General features: G+C 43.9%; 1 protein-coding gene and 1 pseudogene across 2 annotated transcripts in view; both read right to left on the reverse strand.

The window, feature by feature from the left end:
* ERO1B (endoplasmic reticulum oxidoreductase 1 beta) overlaps positions 1 to 10,204 on the reverse strand; it is a 67,725-nt gene extending 57,521 nt beyond the window's left edge. For both annotated transcript variants that reach the window (XM_010384668.2, XM_010384670.2), the window contains exon 1: positions 9,851 to 10,204. In XM_010384668.2, coding sequence (XP_010382970.1) covers positions 9,851 to 9,952 — 102 coding nt within the window. In that variant the 5' untranslated portion in view covers positions 9,953 to 10,204. The remainder of the gene's footprint in view (positions 1 to 9,850) is intronic.
* Positions 10,205 to 14,086: 3,882 nt separating this feature from the next.
* LOC104679215 overlaps positions 14,087 to 19,706 on the reverse strand; it is a 42,214-nt pseudogene continuing 36,594 nt past the window's right edge.

A 19,706-nucleotide genomic window follows, 5' to 3' on the forward strand; every position in this document is an offset into this window, starting at 1 on the left:
TTGCTAACACTTTATTATGGCATCTCTGATGATGAATTTTGTAGTACCTCATTCATTTTCCCTGTTGCAAGTGTTACATTTTATTAGACTATCATAATTTATCCATTCTACCCTTGATGTATACAGTAGACAGAATGCCCCACCCCCAAGATGTCCCTAATTCCTGAAATATGGAAATATATTATTATTATTATTTTTTTTTTTTTTTTTGAGACGGAGTCTCGCTCTGTCACCCAGGCTGGAGTGCAGCGGCCGGATCTCAGCTCACTGCAAGCTCCGCCTCCCGGGTTCCCGCCATTCTCCTGTCTCAGCCTCCCGGGTAGCTGGGACTACAGGCGCCGCCACGTCGCCCGGCTAGTTTTTTGTATTTTTTAGTAGAGACGGGGTTTCACCGTGTTAGCCAGGATGGTCTCGATCTCCTGACCTCGTGATCCGCCCGTCTCGGCCTCCCAAAGTGCTGGGATTACAGGCTTGAGCCACCGCGCCCAGCCGGAAATATATTATTTTTGCATGGCAAAGGGGACTTGAAAGATGTGATGAATTTAAGGATCTTGAGATGAGAAGACTATAGTGGATTATTCAGGTGAGACGAGTGTAGTTACAAAGTTCTTCATGAGAGAGGAAGGCGGGAGTGTCAGAGTCAGACAGAGACTGGAAAATGCCATACTGCTGGCTCTGAAGACGAAGGAATAAAGAGGCCATAAGCCAAAAATCACAACAATATCTAGAAGCTTGAAAAGGAGCCTCCACAAGGAAATGTAACCTTGCTGACATCTTGATTTTAACCCTGTAAATCCCATTTTCAGAATTCTGGCCCCCAGAACCACAGCATAATAAATTTATGTTGTTTTAAGTCATTATATTTGTGGCAATTTGTCACAAGAGCAATAGAAAATTACCGCAATCCATATTTAGATTGTTTTCAGGTTTGGCTAAAGAACATTGCTACACAAACGGTTTTGGACATATATCCTGGTATAAAAACACATGCAAGAGTTTCTCCAGGTTGGGCCAGGCACAATGACTCACACCTGTAATCTTAGCACTTTGGGAGGTGGACACAGGAGAACTGAGACCAGCCTGGGCAACATGGCGAAATCCTGTCTCTATAAAAGTACAAAAATTAGCCAGGTCTGGTGGTGAGCATCTGTAGTCACAGCTACTCAAGAGGCTGAGGTGGGAGGATTACCTGAACCCAGGGGATGGAGGTTGCAGTGAGCCAAAATCACACCACTGCATTCCAGCCTGGGGAAAAGAGCCAGACCTTGTCTCAAAAGAAAAAAAAAAAAAAAAAAAGAGTTTCTCCAGGTTGTATGCTTAGGAATGGAACTGCTGTAAGTATATGTTCAGCTTTTTCAGGAAATGGCAAAATGATTTCCAAAACAGTTGTACCAATTTACCAGCCCCCCAACAATGAATGGGAGTTACTGTTGAGCCATATCCTCATGAATTTTTATTTTTTTTTATTTTTGAGACAGAGTCTCCCTTTGTCACCCAAGCAAGAGTGCAGGGTCTCTCAGTCTTGGCTCACTGCAACCTCCACTTCCTGGGTTCAAGTGATTCTCGTGCCTCAGCCTCCCGAGTAGCTGGGACTACAGGCACACGCCACCACGCTCAGCTAATTTTTGTGTTTTTAGTAGAGACGGGTTTCACCATGTTGGCCAGGCTGGTCTCAAACTCCTGGCCTCCAGTGATTAGCCTGCCTCGGCCTCCCAAAGTGCTGGGATTATAGGTGTGAGCCACTGTGCCAGCCCATATCCTCACCAATATTTAACATTAATCTATGCTTTAATTTTTGCCAATCTAGTTAGCATGAAAAGTTATCTTTTTTCTTATTTGCACGAACAAGGTACAATGTTCGTATGTTTTACGAGACATTTATATTTCTTCTTGTGTGAAATGTCTATTTATATCTTTGATTCACTTTTCTGTTAGGTTATCTTCTTCATACTGATCTGCAGAAATCAATACTGCTTCTTCCCTATTCTATTATTTTAGAACTCCAATTAGACATATTAGACATTCTCACTCTATTCTCCAGGTATCTTAAGTTCTCTTTAATATTTATTATCCCATTGTCTCTCTAGATTTCATTCTGAATAATTTATTTGCATCTATCTTCCATTCACTTATTCATTAATTCAGCCTATTTACTGAGGCCCAACATAACATTTGCACTGTTTTAAGTGCTGGGGATATAAAATTAGAAAAAAAAAAAAAAACAGACAAAAATCTCTGCCCTCAAGGAGTTTACATTCTCATAGGGAAAAGGGGGTGCAAAATGAATGAACAAAGTACAGAATGTCAGATGGTAATAAAGTGATATAGAAGAAATCTAGGGACTGGAAACAGACTGCAGAACTGGGGCTGCTAACCATTTAAAACGGGACAGTTACAGAAGGTGTCAATGAAATTTTGGCAAGGAGCAAGACATGCAGATATATGGTGGGACAGCACTCCAGGCATCGGGAGTGAGTACAAAGATCCTAAGCAGTAAGCTTGCCCTGTGTTTGTGAGGAATAAGGAGGACTATGCAATAGGCAAGAAGGAGAATTAGACCACTGTAAGATTTTAGCTTTTACTGAATCTGAGTTATTTTATCACACCAACCGATTCTCCAACTCTGAGACCAACTGGGTGGTGTCCAATAATTCAATTCTGACACTATCCACCATCAGTGCAGACCCACAAATTAAGGGCTGAGTCCCACAAGATGGCCCCACTCCTGACACAAATCTCAGGTCCTGAGCCACTTGTTCTTCTGACTGGCTATCAATTGGGGGTTCCTAGCACTTCCATTGCAGGTTTGATAATTTGCCAGAATGGTTCACAGAACTCAGAAAGACACTTTACTTACAGTTACCAATTATTATAAAGGATACAATTCAGTAACAACCAAATGGAAGAGATGCATTGGGCAAGCTACGAAGGCAGAGGGATGTGCAGAGCCTCCCTGCCCTCTCTCAACATGCCACCCTCCCAATAAGTCAATGTGTTCCCCACCCAGAAACTCATCAAATCTAGTTGTTCAAGAGTCCTTACAGAGCTAATCTCCAGCACCCACCTCTCCCCTTCCTGGAGGTTGGTGGGGCCAAAAGTTTCAACTTTCTAATTACTTGGGTCCTTGTGGTGACCAGCCCCCTATCCTGAAGCTATGTAGGGTCCCTGTCTTAAGTCATTTCATTACTATAAACACAGGTGTGATTGAAAGGGGCTCATTAAGAGTAACAAAAGGCACTCCTATGACTCAAGAAATTCCAAGGGTTTTAAAGGGCTCTGTGTCAGGAATCAGAAATAAAGACCAAATTATTTTTGGATTACACCATGTGAGACAGGAAGCCATTGGGGAGTTTTAAGCAAAGGGTGACAGGAATTTGGTGAGGATAGAAGGTTTCTCTTTTATATTTGTATGCTCAGGGACATTTAAGACAAGAGACATGTCAGATAAAGTGACACTTTAGCAGAAATCTAACAAAGCAAATCACATGAATACACGAGAAAAGAGGGTGCTAGGTAGAAGAAACAGTACAAAGGCTTTGAGGCAAGAACGTATCTGCCCTGTTTAAGAACAACAGGGAGGCCAATTTGGCTGGAGCTCTTGTATAAGGCCGGGGGGTGGGGCGCGGGTTGGGGGAGACTGTGGAAAAAGCAGATTTGGGGGAAAAGATCAGAAATGTGGTTTCTATATCAAGTTTGAGATATCAATCATCCAAGAGGAGATGTCGAAAAAGAAGTTGGATACATAGATCTAGAGCTGGGAATCCTAGTCTTGGAGACTAACACTGAGAGTCCACTGTACATTTGGTATTTAAAGCTAAGAGACCAGAAGAGATGACTAAGATAAAGAGAAGAAAGAGTACAATATTTGAACCCTGAGGTTCAAACGATTAGTGGTCAAGGGAAGGGGAGGAACAAAGAAAAAACGCTAAGGCAGACTGGTCCACTAGACAGGAAGACAACCAGAAAAGTTTAATGTCCAGGATGTCAGAATAAAAATTATTTTAAGGGGCCGGGCGCGGTGGCTCAAGCCTGTAATCCCAGCACTTTGGGAGGCCGAGACGGGCGGATCACGAGGTCAGGAGATCGAGACCATCCTGGCTAACACGGTGAAACCCCGTCTCTACTAAAAAGTGCAAAAAACTAGCCGGGCGAGGTGGCGGGCCCCTGTAGTCCCAGCTACTCGGGGAGGCTGAGGCAGGAGAATGGCATAAACCCGGGAGGCGGAGCTTGCAGTGAGCTGAGATCCGGCCACTGCACTCCAGCCTGGGCGACAGAGCAAGGCTCCATCTCAAAAAAAAACAACAACAAAAAATAATAATTATTATTATTTTAAGGAGATTGAGTGATGAGTTGTGAAAAAATGCCGTCAATAGGTAAAGCTGAGATTTAAGAGCCAACCATTGGCCTTAGCAACAAGGAGGATATTGGTGACCTTGCCAGGAGCAGTTTCAGAGGTGTGGTAGGAGCAAAAGTCTGATTAGAAAGGGCTGAAAAATAGAAGAACCAGCATAGGAAGAATAAATTAAATCTAACTCTTGAATTTTTCTAGAGGGAACAGAAAAAAATAGGCAAAGGCAGAGGGAATATGTGGATCAAAAGATAACTTTAAAACAGTAGAATTAGCAGCCTGTTTCATGATGTATAGTCCGGCTTTATCTCTTCACCCAAATCTCATGTCAAATTATAATCCCCAGTGTTGGAGAGGAGCCTGGTGGGAGGTGTCTGAATCATGGGGGCGGACTTCCCTCTTTCTGTTCTCCCGATAGTGAGTTCACATGAGATCTGGTTGTTTAAAAGGGTGCAGCACTTCCCCGATTGTAAGTTTCCTGAGGCCTCCCCAGCCATGCTTCCCGTACAGCTGTGAGTCAATTAAATCTCTTTTCTTTAAAAATCACCCAGTCTCAGGTAATTCTTTTTTTTTTTTTTTTTTTTTTTTTTTTTTTTTTGAGACGGGCCTCGCTCTGTCGCCCAGGCTGGAGTACAGTGGCCGGATCTTGGCTCACTGCAAGCTCCGCCTCCCGGGTTCACGCCATTCTCCTGCCTCAGCCTCCCGAGTAGCTGGGACTACAGGCGCCGCCACCTCGCCCGGCTAGTTTTTTTGTATTTTTTAGTAGAGACGGGGTTTCACCGTGTTAGCCAGGATGGTCTCGATCTCCTGACCTCGTGATCCGCCCGTCTCGGCCTCCCAAAGTGCTGGGATTACAGGCTTGAGCCACCGCGCCCGGCCGTCTCAGGTAATTCTTTATAGCAATACAAGAATGGACTAAGCCAGGTACAGTGGCTCACGCCCGTAATCCCAGCACACTGGGAGGTCAAGGCAGGCAGATCGCTTGAGGTTAGGAATTTGAGACCAGCTTGACCAACACGGCAAAACCCCATCTCTACTAAAAATACAAAAATTAGCCGGCGTTGTGGCTGGAGCTTGTAATCCCAGCTACTTGGGAGGCTGAGGCATAAGAACTGCTTGAACCTGGGAAGTAGAGGTTGCAGTGAGCTGAGATTGAGCCACTGCTCTCCAGCCTGGGTGACAGAGGGAGGCTCTACTCCAGGAAACAAACAAACAAAAAAAGAATGGACTAATACATGATGACAGTAAAATTCCATTTGAGAAGGACAAACTGATGATCTAGGAAAGAAAGAGAAGATTACTAGAGCCATGTCCGTGAGTGGGAAAGAAGGAATGAGACCTCACATGCAAGTGAAGGGACTGCCTTTGATAAAAGCACACAGTTCATCAATGGTAACCAACAGGAGGTCAAAATATGTGGGTACAGAGACTAGTAAATGGATAGATGTCAGTTACTGTATGGAATTTCTCTTCTGATTGCTCCAATTTTAGTAAGGTATGAACTGAGAGTAAGGACAGATGAAAAGGTGATGGGGGATTAAGGAGAAAGAAAAAAGACATGAAATGGTTGTCTAATTCAATAATCATTTCTTCAGCTGGATATGATCAGCTATTTAATCCATCCATTGAGCTTTAAAATTCAGTTCTAGAACTTCTAATTCATTACTATTAAAATCTTTTTGGCCATTCTTTAAAATCTTTTTTCCCTTTTATACTTCGTTTCTTTTTATTTGAACACATTAAACATAGTGATATTAAATTATCTATCTGATAATTTCAGAACCTAAGGTCATTATGTGTTTGTTTCTGTTGTCTGTGTCTAATATCTGATTCATGGTGCCCTGTTTCCTTGTGTTTTGTGATATTTTACTACTAGCTGTTTATTCTTCTTGGCACTTTATCTTCAATAATTTTTCAGGGTTTGAGTTAAAAATAAATTCCTCCAGAGGTGATGGATATTTGCTTTTATTAGTAACCTGGGGCATACAAATTTGGGACTGCTATGAATTTTCCCAGCATAAATATTTGGCTTGCAAACCTGCGTGAGGACTGACTCATGGTAACAAATTCTCCAAGTTTCTTCCCCACTTCTCCTAGCAAGTTTCTTTGCATTCCCCTTACTTGGAATGGGTTTCATTTCTCATTTACCCTTATAATGAGGATGTAATTGTTTAAAGTGCGGGCTCCAAACAGCTACCTCCTCAATATAAGGGTAAATGAGAAATGAATTTTGGTGGAGCCTCCTATTAGCTTCCTCTCACTGGGCAGACACGGGGCTATTTCTTGCCCACTCCACTCCATGCATCTGTTAAAGTAGCTCAAGATCTTTAGGGTTTAGGAGAAGCCCTCAGAGTAACGGACTGGTATATCACTATTGGAGTTCTAAGTTTCTGGCTTTTCATTTATTGAGGGGTTCTGTGTATTCCTTAATTTTACACCACCTCGGAAATGCATTTAGAATCTAATTGAAATTACTTTCGAAAGGAAGATTGTTCTATCACTTGTATGCACTATGCCTTTAGCTTCCAGTGCTTCACCATACTACAAAGTATATTTACATTTCATTTATAAGATAATGGGGCATGAGATACACAAACGCGTATCATTTTGTGTGCTCAAAAATGTTTTTCTGCTTTTATTTTGAAAGGAGATAACATTTAAAATATGTATCTCCTTAAATGACTGATTTCTTGTAAACAGAGGTAGTTTCCAAAAATTCTAATCCTTCCCTTTATCAGTTAATTTTCTACCAATTTATTATATGGATGAAGTCAAAGAACTGGCTGAATTCCACTTTTTGATTTTCCTGTTTTCCTTCTGCTTTTCTATACTAGAGAGAATTGAAAATACCAGCATACTGTATAGACCAGAAGGGGTTCCACATTAGGGCTCCACTGTAATGTCACTCGCTCATTTAAGACATTTAAGTTGGTTGAACTTCAGTTATCTCAATTGTCCCATTTTGGAGAGATGTATCAAATAAAATGAGATCATGTACGTGTAACCATGTTACAGATTAAAGTACTATCTAAAAGATGAGCAGGCCAGGCGTGGTGGCTCACGCCTGTAATTCCAGCACTTTAGGAGGCCAAGGCGGGTGGATTGCCTGAGGTCAGGAGTTCGAGACTAGCCTGGCCAATGTGGTGAAACCCCATCTCTACTAAAAAATAAAAAATTAGCCGGGTGTGGTGGCACACGCCTGTAGTCCCAGCTACTTGGAAGGCTGAAACAGGAGAATCACTTGAACTCGGGAGGTGGAGGCTTCAGTGAGCCAAGATGGTGCCACCGCACTCCAGTCTGGGTGACACAGAGCAAGACTCCGTCTCAAAAAAAAAAAAAAACAGTACAGTAGAAAGTACTGTTGGTGGCCTTGGCGTGATGGCTCATGCCTGTAATCCCAGCACTTTAGGAGGCCGAGACAGGCAGATCACCTGAGGTCAGGAGTTCAAGACCAGCCTGGCCAACATGGCAAAACCCCATCACTACTAAACAAACAAACAACAACAACAAAAAAATACAAAAATCAGCCAGGTGCTGGTGGCAAGCACCTGTTATCCCAGCTACTCGGGAAGCTGAGGCAGGGAGAATTGCTTGAACCCGTGAGGCAGAGGTTGCAATGAGCCAACACATGCCATTGCACTCCAGCCTGGCCAACAGAGCGAGACATTGTCTCAAAAAATAAAGAAAAAAAGAAAGAAAGTACAGCTGGGAACAAAAACCAAATACATTCACTTGGAAGACTGTTGGCACAATGCTACTTCAAATATTCACAAATCTTTAACTGTTGAACTATATTTATATTCATTTGAATATAATGAAATTAAAAGTACAGGGGCAGGCCAGGCACAGTGGCTCATACCTGTAATCCCAGCACCTGGGAAGCCAAAGTAAGAAACTTGCTGGAGGCCAGGAGTTGAAGATCAGCCCTACAACATAGTAAGTCCCCATCTCTATGCAAAAATGTTAAAAATACAGGTGAAATTACAAAACATTAATTACACATAATTAGTGGTAAATGAAAAAAATCTAAAATGAAGTTTCTAGATAAGCATAAATTAACATATGCTATATAAAAAGAGAAAATGGGAAATCTCATTTTAGAAAAATATCTAATTGTAAATTTCACTCAGAAACAACTAGTGACTAGAAAATAATTTTGCCAAAGACAATTTGGAAAATGTACTTTCGTAAGTCTGCCCAGACTACCACTATCTATTCTATTTCAGTGTTTTCCAAGTGAGGTCCAAGAGGTAGTCAAAAGATAACTTTGCTACAGTTACTGTATTTGCAATGTTTGTTTAAAATGCTGTTATCTGGGCCACATTCCAGATCCGTTCAATCAATAATCTGGAGGTAGGGCCGGAGACTCTACATTTTAACATGTTCCCCAACACCAAAAAGTTTGCCCCTTTTATTTTTATGGTTCACAGACACAAATGGACCATTCAGGCACTCTGGGATTTAGTGTGCCTGAATGGCACCATAAAACCATGAAATAAAGTGACTCAATTCAGAAAAACATGTTTTCACTGTTACACTCATAGTCAACCTTCCATTTTTCTTAGATGAGCACTAATTGCTTCAAATGACATCTCCCCTCATTATCAGGCCCCCTGAGACTTTCGTTTTTTTTTTTTTTTTTTTTTTTGCCCTTGCAGCAGGTGCAGACAACAGGCAGCAGCACCTGGCAATCAATTCAAATTCTACTGAATAGAAGCAAACACCTCTCTGAAGGCGAAAGGATCTGGTCAGCTAAGCCTCAGATTTCTAGCACACTGAGAACACTTGTAATCATCTCTTCACATCAACAACCAGGCAGCACCTCACGACTGCCTGAGCCAGAGCCTCCATCCACGAGACACAACGCCAGGCTCAGAACCCCCAGTCTCGTATTGGGACTTAAGTGGCGATGCCACTTGGCAGACACAGCTCAGCTGGGTAAAAACAAAGCAATCTTGAGCAAGGGAAGGTGCTCGAGGAAGGGTAAAAGCCCAGAAAGCTCTAGTCTGAAAGTTCCAGTGAGTGAAGTCTCGTCCCCTCCCAATTCCCTGCGCCTGGCGGGGCCTCGGGGGTCTGCTGAGTGCCCCCTACTCTCAGTCTCCCTCCCTCGCTAACTCCTGAAGGGAAGGACGTCACCGTTTCTCTAGGCGCTCGCCCCCTTCGCAAGACAGCTGAGGTGGTTCATGCCCGTCCCATCTCCCGCCACACTCCCAGCCGCTTAAAACATCGAGAGGAAAAAACGAAAACAGCTCAGGGGACCGTCACCATCTTCCTCTTTTGACTGCCATTACCCGGAGTGTCGCCGTCCCCCCCGCCCTGCGGGCGGTTCGCAGATGTTTCCCGCACTGGACGGTCAGGTCTCTGCTCCCCGGGTTTTCTGCTCGCCAGATATCACCTCTGTTCCGGCCCGGCTCGGCCCTCCCCGCGCCACAGCCACGGCCCGTGTGTAGCGGCCGCGGGTGTTCGGCCGGGGGTTCACGGCCGGCCATCACTCGGGCTTACCTGCGCCTCGACGACGCTCCGGAGGAAGCTCAGGGTGACCAGTAGATGCACCGCGGCCGCTGCCCCCTGCCCAGCGCCTGCCCGGCGGACCCCTTGGCTCATGCTGATCTCTCCCCACGCCGCTGCCAGCCGGGTCCCTCGGGGCCGGGGAACGGCGGGCGGCCCGGGCGACGACCCAAGGGGACGGTTCCCAGCGGCCGAGCGGCTCCAGTATCAGAGGTTTGCACGCCGGTCCGGAGGCGGGAGACTGTCTCCGAAATACCCGGCAGCTGCAAGTGAGGCAGGAAAGGCGAGCTCCCCTACATCATCCCCCCAGGCGGCCCCGCCCCCAGCTCGCTCGGCTCATTGGCCACGCCCCCCCGAGCGCGGGGCCTTGTGGGAGTTGTGGTCCTGGGCGGCCGCTTAGGCGCTGCAGCAGGAAGGCGGAGCCGACAAACTAGAGGACTCGGGAACTACAACTGCGAAAGCCGCCCCGCCTCCCCGAGGCCTCGGACTCCACGGCGGCCAATGAGGCGGGACCACGCGGGCCTCCAAAACACCCGGAGGTGCGGGCGGGGGAAGAGGGGCGAGCTCTTCTCCGGGAAACCAGGCTGGGGACCTCTCTGCGTCGGTCCGTGGTGTGGCTCCCGTCAGGCTCCAGGATTCACCCAGCATGCGGGAGAGTTAGGCACTAACGGTGCGGGATCTTTGACTTTCGGTCTGAAGCGTATTCTTTGTCTCATTCATTTTCCTGTAGCCTCACATCTGCTATGGGTGCCTATGTTAGCCACCTGTGACTTGTAGAGGTGGCTTTGGCTTTTTTTTAATTTCATGCACCCTAGATGTGGATGTCATCGGCCCTGCCCCAGCCCAACTCCTAGATTGACACGTGCAAGTATAACACATGCTAAAGAATGAAGACAAACCGAAAGGTTTATGATGAAATATGGGGATGGGGTAAAACAGAAAAACTTAAGAGTGACATAGATTGGGCGCAGATCCCAACTCCAAAACATTCTAGTTAGTTATTGGGCCTTAATTCCCACCCTATATCTTGTTCTAGGGCTACATAAGATTAGATGCAGAAAAACCTGAGTATAGTGCCTAGCACCTAGGAAGTACTCAATAAATGGTAACTGCTATTAGTTTTATTAACGTCTTTGATTTCTACAAAATGAATAATACATCTCCCTTGTGTTTATGTGGCAAGTATTCGTTTCTCGTTGATGCTATAAGAAGCTATCACACATTTAGTTGCATACAACAAAAGAAATTCATTATCTTATAGTTCCGGAGATCAGGAGTCCAAAATGGACCTGTAGGGCTGTGTTGCTTTTGGAGGCTCTCGGGGACAATGTGTTTCCTTACCTTTTCCAGCTTCCAGAGGCCACCTGCATTTCCTGCCTCATGACCTCACATTATGGTCACATCTTCTTCACTCCTTCTGCTTCCCTCGTCACATGCCTTCTCTTGTGACCCTAGCTCTTCTGTCTCTCTTGTATAAGGACCCTTGTGATTACATCAGTTACAGACCATCCTATCTCAAAATCCTTAACTTAATCACATCTGCAAAGTCCCTTTTGCCATGTGGGATAATATATTCACAAGTTCCAGAGATTAGGATAAGGATCTATAAATAGAGGGTCATTAATCAGCCTACCACATAGCGGTTTATACCTTTCAGAACCAGCAGAGCATTAAACCAAATGCAGGGTCCTGGGGTTGCTGACTGCACATGGTCACATGCCCATGAAGCCAGCCCTGCCTGTCCTTTTCCTCTCCAGCAACTCTTTCCCTTCTGCCTCCAAACTATCCAGATCTTTCCTAGTTTAAAACCAAAAAAACTGTCTGGGCGTGGTGGCTCACACCTGTAATCCCAGAACTTTGGGAGGCTGAGGAGAGCAGATCACCTGAGGTCGGGAGTTCGAGCCTGACCAACATGGAGAAACCCTGTCTCTACTAAAAATACAAAATTAGCCAGGCAAGATAGCACATGCCTGTAATCCCAGCTACTTGGGAGGCTGAGGCAGGAGATCCCTTTAACCCAGGAGGTGGAGGTTGCGGTAAGCTGAGATCACGCCATTGCAGTCCAGCCTGGGCAACATAAAGCGAAACTCTGTCTCAAAAAAAAAAATTGTTGCTTGGTTTTTCCAGCTACTTTTCCATGTCTCCTTTTCTCTTCCAAACCTATACTTCTATCTGCTCGCTGCCTTCTTCCCTTCATATAAATCTGCTTTTGATAAGAGAAACTTTTTATCAAGTTTGGTAGACTTTTTAAAAGATTCCTTGTCTATGCTGCATTTGATGTTGTCAATAACACATACTTCCTGGGATTTTGTTATGCAAAACTTTTTTTTTAATTGTGGGTTATAAATTTTCCTATTATAAAATCTCAGGTTCTTTAAGGACTCTCTAGTGCCTGGATATCAAAGGCAGAATTCATGGCCTTCCAGAGGCTTGAAATATTTGTTATTAAAGAACAAAGGAAGACAGTGGTTCGGGGGTGGAGTGAAAAAAGAAAGAGAGACAAAGTGGACAGGGAACTCTAATGCAGACAGGGGTCAGATAGCTTCTGTCCTCTTAGTTACAGAATCCAGAAAGTCACAGCAACAAACCTCCCCGTTTGCTTTTGTTTTCAGCTCAGAAGCCTGACACATTACTTCTAGGGACAAATGAGATTTTTCTTGGCGAGTGAAATTGGAAATAGCAGATATTGGTCATGAGATATTAGCGTACCAAGGTTCACTTAGAGTGGTGTCTGTCATGATGTTTTAGTGTTCATTGTTATGAGTGCTATGGCGGGGTTGTTCCTTTGTGAACAGGCAGCCCTCCTCTTTGTTCTCTCATTCTGGCTGATTTACCTCTGCTTTCCCTAAAATCAGCTACACTGAAACTGGCATTGTGAGAGGCCGCAGCGATGTGCTATCACCCATGCTTCCTGCAGATGATGTTCAGTTAGAACCTTCCCATTCCTAAGGCTGTGGTTAGAAGTTGAAACAGGAAGAAAGTGAAGACAACTAAACCCCTTTGATTGCACGCCACAAAAATCGGCTCTAGCTCTAATTTTTTTGAAATAGCAAATGAAAAAAATGTCAAATTGCTTACGGTACTGAGGAAGATTTCACCACACACCTCTAGAAAGGTAAGTCCATCAGGACAGAATTCAGGGACTCTAAAGAGTACAACTCATGATTGAACAGTCTCTTGTAGGGCATTGCCATTATACTTATCAATTCCCATCGCTTTTAGTCTTCTGTCCCTCCTATCAAAATTCACATTCTTTCTGGAGTTCAGCTTGCAGGTAGAATGTGAGCACCTTGATTCACAGTCCTACAGACCACAATAAATGAGCCAGAGGTAGCTGCACAAACTACTACTTTCTTTTTCTTTTCTTTTCTTTTTTTTTTTTTTTTTGAGACAGAGTCTCACTCTGTCACCCAGGCTGGCGTGCAGTGGTGCGATCTCACTGCAACCTCCACCTCCCAGATTCAAGCGATTCTTATGCCTCAGCCTCCAGGGGAACTGGGATTACAGAAGTGTGTCACCACACCTGGCTAATTTTTGTATTTTTAGTAGAGATGGGGTTTCACCATGTTGGCCAGGCTGGCCTCAAACAACTTTCTATTTTTAATAGAGGGGAAAGGGATGCTGGTCAGACAAAGGCAACAGTTGTCTCCTTCAGGACGTTGAGTTCTTATTGAGTACTGCATTCGAATTCACTTCCTTTGCCTCAGCTTGTATTCACACATTCATTACATTATCACAGATGTCTTTCCACGCCCCTCCCCCCAAGTGTATATGTTTTTATTCAGCCATTTAGTTTACAACATGAGGTAAAAGGAAAAAGTTCTCCTTGACCAGTATTTTACACAGTTGTCGTGTAAAACATTTTAGACTTCAGGGATTTATAAGGGATTACATTTCTGAAAAGTTGGGATCAGGTTAAACAAGTTTTTTTTTTTTTTCTTGAGACGGAGTCTTGCTCTGTCACCCAGACTGGAGTGCAATGGCACGATCTCAGCTCACTGCAACCTCCGCCTCCGGGGTTCAAGCAATTCTCCAGCCTCAGTCTCCCGAGTAGCTGGGATTATAGGCATGCGCCACCACGCCCAGCTAATTTTTTGTATTTTTACTGGAGATAGGGTTTCACCATGCTGGTGAGGCTAGTGTCAAACTCCTGACCTCGTGATTTGCCCACCTCAAACTACTTTTAACTGAATTTTCCAGGTGACTCTTCCCTTCCAATAGTAACGAACTCTAGTTAGTTACATAAGTTTCTTCAAGGCCAAGTTTTATCATCGTTGCTGATATCCTTAGAGCTGAAGCACTGCTATTTCGATCAGTATCCACCAATTCCACTTCAGAAACGAACTTTGCATTGGGTGGAATTTTGGCATCAGGCTGCGCTTTCCTTCCGTAAGCCTGTTCTGCTTCACTCTTCAATTGAGGCTTATCTCCTTTACCCAGTCAAGAGTGCTTCATCCCATCCGTGATACCTTTGCCTACTTTGACCTTAAAACTTAAAGGCTTAGTATTTTCTTTTTTGAACTTGTTTGAATGTGAGTATCAAAAACAGTCCCATCTTGTAGTGTTCCTGTATACCAGCCATGAACAACATCTCCCAAAAAGGAGCAATGTTATTCACTGCTGTTCATCTCCCTTTTTTTTTTTTTTTTTTGAAGATGGAGTTTCGCTCTTGTCGCCCAGGCTGGAGGCTGGAGTGCAGTGGCGCGATCGCAGCTCACCACAACCTCCACCTCCTGAGTTCAAGTGATTCTCCTGCCTCAGCCTTCCTGAGTAGCTGGGATTATAAACATGTGCCACCACACCCGGCAAATTTTGTATTTTTAGTAGAGACTGGATTTCTCTATGTTGGTCAGGCTGGTCTCAAACTCCCGACCTCAGGTGATCCGCCCGCCTCGGCCTCCCAAAGTGCTGGGATTTCAGGCATGAGCAAATGCGCCCCGCCTTATCTCCCTTTTTTAGAACAGATTTTGCATATTTTGGTGGACCCTCAGCCAGAGTCTCTTCAGACTTGGTTTCTTTGGGTTTATCTTCATTAAGCTTCACATTTTTCACTTGCAAACACTTACCATATTGGTACCCTTGAAACACTCCGTTTCAAAAAGTTGGTTATAGGCTGTAACCAAATGGTCCTTGTTAGCTGTCTTGCCCACGTTTTTAATGTTTCCTAATAATTTATGTTCTGCAAGAAACGAATCTGAATTGTGGTCCTACAGAAACTTGATAAAGTCCTTCGTGGGCAGGTGCTTACTGTGCAGCTGCTCCAGGGTTCATGCCTGCAGTGGAATGGCAGGCCATCTTCCCCCACTGCCTGTGCCTCACTGAGCCAGCCGGCCGCAGTTCCCACAGATGTCTTGATTGTGGTATACCAAAAAGCATGCATCAGGACACTGGCTGACCAGAAATGGCAACAGTATGCCTATGGTAGCTTATGTAATTTATGATTTACTATCACCAACTAGGTTAGATGAACCTAATTACCTGGAAGTGAGGTACAGGAAAACTGACCACGTTTTTTGAATGGAAGAATTTATGAACCTCTTGTATTTCCTAATGTGAGATGGATCAGGGCTAGCTATGTCAATCAGCACAACTCCCTCATTGTAAGCAATGATAATATATAATTGATTTGGCCATGACAGTGGGTCACAGGGGTGTCCGAGAGAGAGAATACAGTCATGGGTTCTTAGTTTTTGTTTCTGGCTGGGTCACTAAAGCCTGTTAAGTTTAGCCTCAAGGTGCCTCCTTACATATTTAATTTCAGCCAAAAGATATTTCTGTACATCATGAACTATAACAACTGGAGGTATAAACCAACCATAGCCCACACTTGTGCCAGTCACTAAGTTTTGGCCAAAGAAATGTAGCCAACTGTTTGAACCGTGTTCAAATAAGGCAAATGCCAAGCTGTAACCAATCCAGTTGTTTCTGTACCTCACTTCCATTTCCTGTAGGTCACTTTCCTTTTGCTGTCCATAAATCTTCCACCACGTGGCTGCACGGGAGTCTCTCTGAATCAGCTGTGATTCTGGGGGCCGCCCAATTCAGAAATAGTTCATTGCTCAGTTAAACTCTTTTAAATTTAATTCGGCTGAAGTTTTTCTTTTAACAAGCCCCTTCCTCATCCCTCTTTTCTGCTTATCACTAGAGACGGAAACTAAAACTATGACTTCAGGCCGCTAAAAGCCTAAAACTAAACTAAAAACAACGACAGAGGAAGGCGGGTTGAACAAGCTTGAGAGGGACATAGATGGTCATTCCACTAGGGCCAGCCATGACTGTATTTCCTGATTCTAAATGAAGCCAAACAGCCTCAACTATGGATGACCTCAGTGTGCTTTTCAAACGGATAGTGTCAAAATGACAGAGGAGTTGAGAAGAAACTACTTAGGCAGATAGTGAGGGTATGGGAGTCCTCAGTAAGGTTTTTCTTTTTAATGAAAAGCAGCCCCCAAATCATTTTCTAACAAAGATCAGCATGTAGAATTGAGCTGCAGACAATAGAAAATCAAGCTGGAAGCTTGCAGGGGTGAATACCGGCAGGAAAAAAGCTACCTGGGACTAGACATCTTCAAATTAGCGGCCTCAACGTCCCTTTTCTTTGGCAGTGGCCTGGTCAAGTAGAAAGTCCATTTGCATAATAAGATTAGGGTGGGGTAGCCAGTCTTCCCCGCCCGCTATGTAAATGTCACACCTGATCCATCCAATCTGTGGGCCCTATGTAAATGAGACACCGCCTCCTCAAACCGAACTATAAAATCCAGCGCACTCCACCACCCACCGGTCTTTCCTTGCAGAAGCCTCTCTCTCACTGGAGAGCTAGTCTCCTTTCTCTTTCTTTTGCCTATTAAGCCTCTGCTCCTAAACTCCTCCTGTGTGTTCCTGTCCTAAATCTTCCTGGCGCAAGATGATGAATCCTGGATATTTACCCCAGACAACGAAGCCGCTTCAAAAAGTGTTTCGATCAAGATTAATCTTATTTGTATTGGAAGTGTAGTCACACTGACACCATGTACAAAAACAGACTGATATTGAGAAGCCAGAAGAACAGAAAAAAGAAACCAAAAACAGATTTACATTTATTACAGATGGACTCTGTTTTACACTCAAATAGAAATGATTCCCCTCATCTCTTTATTTCTATGCTTCCCTTCCCCCCTTCCCACTCCATGTTCCCCTCTTCTGTGGAAGGATGGGGAATCATTTCATCTCTGTAGTCCAAAGTGAATCAGTGGAGCCCTATGGCAGTTCCTACACACAGTATTCACGTAGCGCTAACAATCTGCCACTCTGCATTAGAGTTAGCTTTTCTGTGCACTGTGTATGTGTATTATAGCCTATCTAGAGTGCAAAGTTTTAGTAGACTCTATCTTTTTGTACCGTATTCCCTTTAGTGGTTACTGCCTAAGAACAATAGTCTGGAAACACTTGTTCATTGACTGAATATTGTTTACTATCTCAATTTATCTTAGGAGATAATATCTCACAACCAATCCTGAATGTGGGGGCCCCTGAACGTTTCTTGTGGAGGGCTGGGAAGTGGCTTTGTTAGGAAGGCATATTCCTGGAGAATGCAGTAAAATGAAACTGGCAGTCTTCCATTAAAGCAAAGGATTATAGTTTTTTAAACGGGGGTGCATTTGGGGGCTATGAAAAAGACTGAGGGAGTAACAGACTCCTCAGACTGGTGGAGGCCCGTTACTGGAAACCATCACTGCTAGAGTTTGCCTCAAGCAGTACTTGAAATGTCTATAGCTAATGGATTCTGAAGCAAAGGCTTGAGAATTATCTTGAATAGATTGCCATAATGCTTAAGAAACTTTGTGAATTAACAAAATTGCACTAAGCATTTACATTTTCAAGATATCGTTGAATGTATTGTGTTTTTTTTTATTGTGTTTCTTTGTATGGCTTGGTTAACTTGTGACTTCTAATGAAGGAGGAAATTGTTGATGAATGGCTCTAAATAAAAGTCAAGGTAATGGGATGGAAGTTAAAAACACCAGTAATTTTCTCACCTAATAGCAAGCTGAATTGTGATTAATGAACCTGCTGAGTAATGGCAATCTGTTGTGTTTAAACAACTGTGTTTGCAGATAGTACTGGTGTGTTAACAACTGACCATGCCAGTTTCTTAAAACTGGATTTCCATCTGTGACATAGTTATAGGGGAATTTTGGCTTGGTGATTGGATTTCTGAATTTTACTGAGGGGATTTCTTCCCCTTGTCTTTTGACAATTAATAGGCATTAAAAGTTGTTAAAATCAAAGAACTTGTCTGGCCTGCGGCTTGTTATTAGTTGTCCTACCTTAAGTATTCCTCGTTTTTCTTTAATATTTACTCAGCTGCGTCGTTCTCAAGTATTTTCACTTAAGAGCATTAAAGCTGATAAACTTGAGTCAGTTAGAATTCATTCTATTTCTAAAGGAGTTGACATGGTGATATAGTTTGGATAAAACCTTTTCTATAACAAACACGATACTATGCTAGAAGTTAATATATGATGTGACAAGGAATCTAAATAATTGGAAAAACTAGAAACATAATTCTACCAATTTCCAGCCCCCACATAACTTCTATAATGAAAAAACAAAAAACAAAAAAGCCTTCACATAACCACAGAATTGTGAGGTACATTGGGACCATTCGACTTTTACCCACTCTCCTTACCCACTCCATTCCACATAGGGTCCAGGGTAAATCACAGTGACAGCTAATACCACAGACATCATAGGAAGTAAAAAGGACCAAGGTCATAGAGATGGTGACAGCAAATAGGAAAAGGCTGACTGCACAGCCCAGCTGGACATGGTGGACTAATTCAGTGCATGGACAGCTAATTCAGTGGGTGGTTCTATGCTGGTACTAAGTTCTTCCCTCCTGTTGGTCTGTACGCCATGTCATTGGGAGCCTCAATAAGTTTAGTTTCTCTACATTCAGCTCCTTTTTCGTGAGTTCGGTTGAGTATGTATATGGATTACAGTCAGATGCGTCGTCTGTGCCTTGTGCTGCTGCTGCTTCTCTGCCTCCGCTGCCTTACTGTCCCCCTTTCCCACCCACCTGCCAGGAAAGTCTGTTTTTGTTGTTGTTGTTGTTTTTTGAGATGGAGTCTTGCTCTGTCACCCAGGCTGGAGTGCAGTGGCGTGATCTCGGCTCACTGCAACCTCCGCCTCCCAGGTTCAAGCGATTCTCCTGCCTCAGCCTCCAAGTAGCTGGGATTACAGGCGTGCACCACCATGCCCAGCTAATTTTTGTATTTTTAGTAGGGATGGGGTTTCATCATGTTGGCCAGGATGCTCTTGATCTCTTGACGTCATGATCCACGCGCCTCGGCCTCCCAAACTGCTGGGATTACAGGCATGAGCCACCGCGCCCAGCCTAGAGTCTGGTTTTTATTGTGCAGCCTCAGTGAGGCAAGATCCTGACCTCCTGTGTGTTATTCTTTCTGGACTCAGATTTGGATTCCACTTGGCCTTAACAGAATCACCTGCTTGCCGGTTTTATTTTATATAATTTCCATTGTTCCATTTAGGGACTTTTGATGATCTCTCAGACATACACATTCTTCAAGGATCTTTTTCTTCTACTTGAGCAGGATGGCCTTGCATTTAGAATTGTATTTAAACATACTGTGCTCTTTTTCTGGAAAAGACAAGCTTATGATATAATCTGCAAGGTATTAAAAGTGCCTCTTACCTAATACTTTTCAAGGTTGGAATCCTAGTGGAATTCTTGTTTGTTATCACCCACAGTCACCCACAGGAGCAGGATAAGCCACCATAGTAAACTTACGTGAAAGAATCGTTCTAGTCCCCAAGAATGAAAAAGGCCATTTATGTGTCTCCTTTTTCC

The sequence above is a fragment of the Rhinopithecus roxellana genome, chromosome 8 (genome assembly GCF_007565055.1).
Source record: "Rhinopithecus roxellana isolate Shanxi Qingling chromosome 8, ASM756505v1, whole genome shotgun sequence".
Classification (NCBI taxonomy): domain Eukaryota; kingdom Metazoa; phylum Chordata; class Mammalia; order Primates; family Cercopithecidae; genus Rhinopithecus; species Rhinopithecus roxellana.